The sequence below is a fragment of the Pelophylax lessonae genome, assembly GCF_965119305.1.
Source record: "Pelophylax lessonae genome assembly, chromosome: 1".
In the NCBI taxonomy this organism is placed as follows: Eukaryota; Metazoa; Chordata; class Amphibia; order Anura; family Ranidae; genus Pelophylax; species Pelophylax lessonae.
In genome coordinates, this window is record NC_138768.1 from 822016883 (window position 1) to 822020577 (window position 3695).

Here is a 3695-nt window from a genome sequence, read left to right on the forward strand (position 1 = left end):
ATACAGTTTAGACAGTGGCACTGGAATAACTTAAATGATGCTATTTTTCGGGATTCCAGTATCCCCAGGAGAATAGCAAGAATCCCCAGGCTATATTCTTGAAGAGGTCCCAACCCACGGGGTTCATTCCTCTTCCACATTTTGGCACCTATGGGCAAAATAATTGGCTCCCAAAAAGTGTTTCCAGCATAATTAAAGTTCCTAAAATTAAACTTCACTCCCTTCCCTTGTGTATATCAAGCTGTTGACACTGAAGGTGTTGTAGAAATGGCTGTTGAACTGGCTACCCTGATTGGTGGAGCTGGAGAAAGTGTTGTAGTATGGAGCTCTGCTGAGGTGCAAGCTGTCCTGTAGATCTGCAGATGGCTCCACCACAGAGCCTGAGGTGAAACTGCTTAAACCTGTAATGTTCCTCTGGGAGAGTTCATTCACCAGCCCCAGAGACATCTGTCTGTTCACAGAGGTGGAGTCCAAGGAGGTCATGCTACTAAAAAAGTTATTCAAGCAAGGGGTAGAGGTGATGGCTGGAGGAGAGGTGCTTTTCCTATCATCTGTGGTCAGTTCCATCTCAGGGGATGAAGGGGTCAGCATAGATGGACTACCTCCATCTTTCCCCCCTAAAGCAGAGCGACCTTCTTCACCTTTACCAGTGACAGCTTCAACACTGCTGGATTCCGATCTGCGCTTTCTCTTCCTGCGAAAGTTTCCATTATCAAACATCTTCTCACAGTTGGGGTCTAGAGTCCAATAATTTCCCTTTCCTGTTAGAAAAAAAAGAATAAGAAGGAATAACAGAAGTGTTACTAATATAAATAAAAAAAGCATGCATTGCCAATCAGCAATATGGTCTCCAATTTTTAGGTCTTTATTAAAAATGCAAAGATATGACATTAGATAGTGAATGGAAGGAAACAACTTAGTCACTAAGAGTCGGTTCACACTGGGGCGGCACGACTCTGTACTACTTTGGGGGTGACTTGTGCATTCCCATGCACCACCACTTCGGAGCGACTTCCATGGACTTCATATAATGAATGTCTATGCAAGTCGCTCCGAGGTCACCCCGAAGTAGTACAGGACCCTTTTTCTAAGTCGGAGCGACTTGTGTCGCTCCTATTAGAACGAGTCCTGTAGCGGTCAATGGACCGCGAGGGAGCACGACTGACAAGTCGCGCTAGTGTGGACCGAGTCTTAGACGTCATACGGAAGATTTACTAAAGGAAAATAAGCTGTTAACTATGCAATGAAATGTTTACTTTACAAGGAAATTTTCCCTTAGCTTTGTGAATGTGGTAAAAATTGCAAGCCATAAAAATTTAGGGGAAAAATACGTATTTTTGCTTGCACACGATTGGACAATGAAAGTAAGCAGAGCTTCATCTCATTCTCTAAGCTAAGGGAAAATTCCTTTGCAAAGTGAACAGACTGTTTGCCTTTAGTAAATCAACCCCCACACAGGAATTTTTATTGTACTGCAATATTCCATAAAACATATTTTTTGCAGTCATAATGGAGACAAAAGGTCTGTGTGAACAATGGGGAATCCTATGGACAAATGTCTACATAAGCTGAAAGGTAGAAGGCACTGCCAAAATCACAGATATCTGACTATGAGCATCTAATGCCTGTGGACACCTTAGGGGCTGATTTCCTGCACAAAGTTATATCTACAATTTTACTGCAGACAGGCAAATTCTTTCAGGTCAACGGAAAATTGTGAATTTTCTTACAGTTTGTCCCAACTCTGTGTTAAGGTGCGATTTTGTGATCATTTTTTGAGTGCTACTTGCCACTGTCAAAGGCAAAACAATGAATGGTGGAAACTGTAGGGGGACTCAAAGCTATGTCATCGCCACTGTTCCACTGTAGTAATAAATTCATGTAAAATACCACCTATACATTCCCATAGATCTGTGCCCCCAAATAAACATAACCCAAAAAATAGCAAATCAATACTTACCCTCAAAAAAATTATATATTTTCCGAATTTCGCAAATTATTATTTGCTTTATTAACAAACATTAATACATATTAATTTAAGGTGGGATGAAAGCAAAACTCCAAAATGTGATTACTATAAATTCTTTATAGAAGAGATCCATATGCAAATTAAGTTCAGACTTTTTGACCTCAAGCATTCTTTAATGCATGAAATAAGTACATGCAGAAACAATGATTTTCAGGTTCCAAATCTGAAATTGTTAAAGTCACTCTACTAAGTTGTTGTTTTAAGTTGCAACCCCTTACAGTATTTAGCACATAAAGAAAAAACAATATAATTAAAAACGAATGCAGAATTATAGAATGATTTAAACAGTGTATTTTGAAACACGGAAACTAATTTTTTTGTTCCAAAACTCACATAAGATTAAAAAAAGTATATATATTACCTGGGTCATCCTCATCCCTTGGAACTTTCTTAAAGCAGTCATTAAGGGACAGGTTGTGCCGGATGGAATTCTGCCAGCCTGCTTTGCTCTTTTTGTAGAAGGGAAAGTTGTCAGCCACATACTGGTAGATCTGGCTGAGGGTGAGTTTCTTTTCTGGGGTGTTTTGAATGGCCATGGCAATAAGAGCTGAGTAGGAGTATGGTGGCCTCACAAGCTTCAGCAGTTCTTCCTGAGAGGCTATGGATAACCAACCAAGGTCCGTCCCTCCAAAACTTGATGAATTTGGCAGGAATTGTCTCTGGGATCCGTAGGACGGTGGCATGTAGGAAGCTGAGTTGTTGCTATGAAGGTAACTTGGTGAGCTGTTCACTCCAGGCCCACCGAGCCACAAATAGGGGTTTGTTGATGGTGTATAATCCCCTATCCCATAATTGGGTGCTCTCTGAGAGTTGTGCAGATTCTGCTGGTGATACATACTGAAATTGTCGCAATACACGGCCATCTCTGTCGCTTCTTGGGCACTTTTTGGGTGAGGTTGCTGGTGTAGAGTTGCAGATCTCTGGTGAGCTGCAAGATGAATTGAGTTCATACTCTTTTAAAAGCACCTTAGCACATTCAGGTGCTTCTGGCAACAGGTGCCTAATGTATCTGGAGTGCTGTCTTTATACGTCCCCAGTGAAGTGATCCTCCCTGCCTGAGGCCAGAGATGGGTGTGCTTTGAGAAGTTATTTCATTCTCAACAGCCAGTTGGATGCCTCAGTTGAAAGACAGGGGAGTGCAAAGTGAAGGGTTGATCACTAAAGAGGCACCAGGAAAAACAATCTGTCTTTTCTCATTCATTGTTCTACTGATCTGTCTACAAAGACACTTTTTTTTTTTTTTTAACATGCTGACTACCTGGATTTTGGGAGTTAAACTAAAAGTTGTTTTCCTCAGCTTTAAAAGGCAAGTTTTGGACAGAAAAGAACTTTGCTAAATATTTGCTTAACATACAACTATTCATGTATTCTTTTAATTTTTCTCTTCTAATGTATGTTCCATACCGTGGGCTTATACTATTTGGCATAAATAGCTTTGTATGTCATTTTTCTGCAGAAAAAATAATATCAACATCACTAAATCATATACAAGACATCACCAAATCATATACAGAATGTCACTAAATCATACACAACAAAAAATTCAAAACTTTGCAACAGAATTTCAAAAAGCAAATTATTCAACTTTATTTTTCTATCAGTTTATTTTATACTTAAAGTCATTAATTCTAAACACATTAACATTTACGTTTATATATGAGTTTAT

The 3695-nt window shown here is 39.6% G+C and overlaps 1 protein-coding gene across 1 annotated transcript; it reads right to left on the reverse strand.

Moving 5' to 3' along the window:
• Nucleotides 1–207: 207 nt before the first annotated feature.
• Nucleotides 208–2979, reverse strand: FOXI3 (forkhead box I3; the record flags this gene model as incomplete). Its single annotated transcript, XM_082271303.1, has 2 exons — nt 208–761; nt 2391–2979. The coding sequence occupies 2 exons, from the start codon at nt 2977–2979 to the stop codon at nt 208–210; spliced, it is 1143 nt and encodes a 380-aa protein (XP_082127429.1).
• Between the last annotated feature and the right edge of the window lie 716 nt (nt 2980–3695).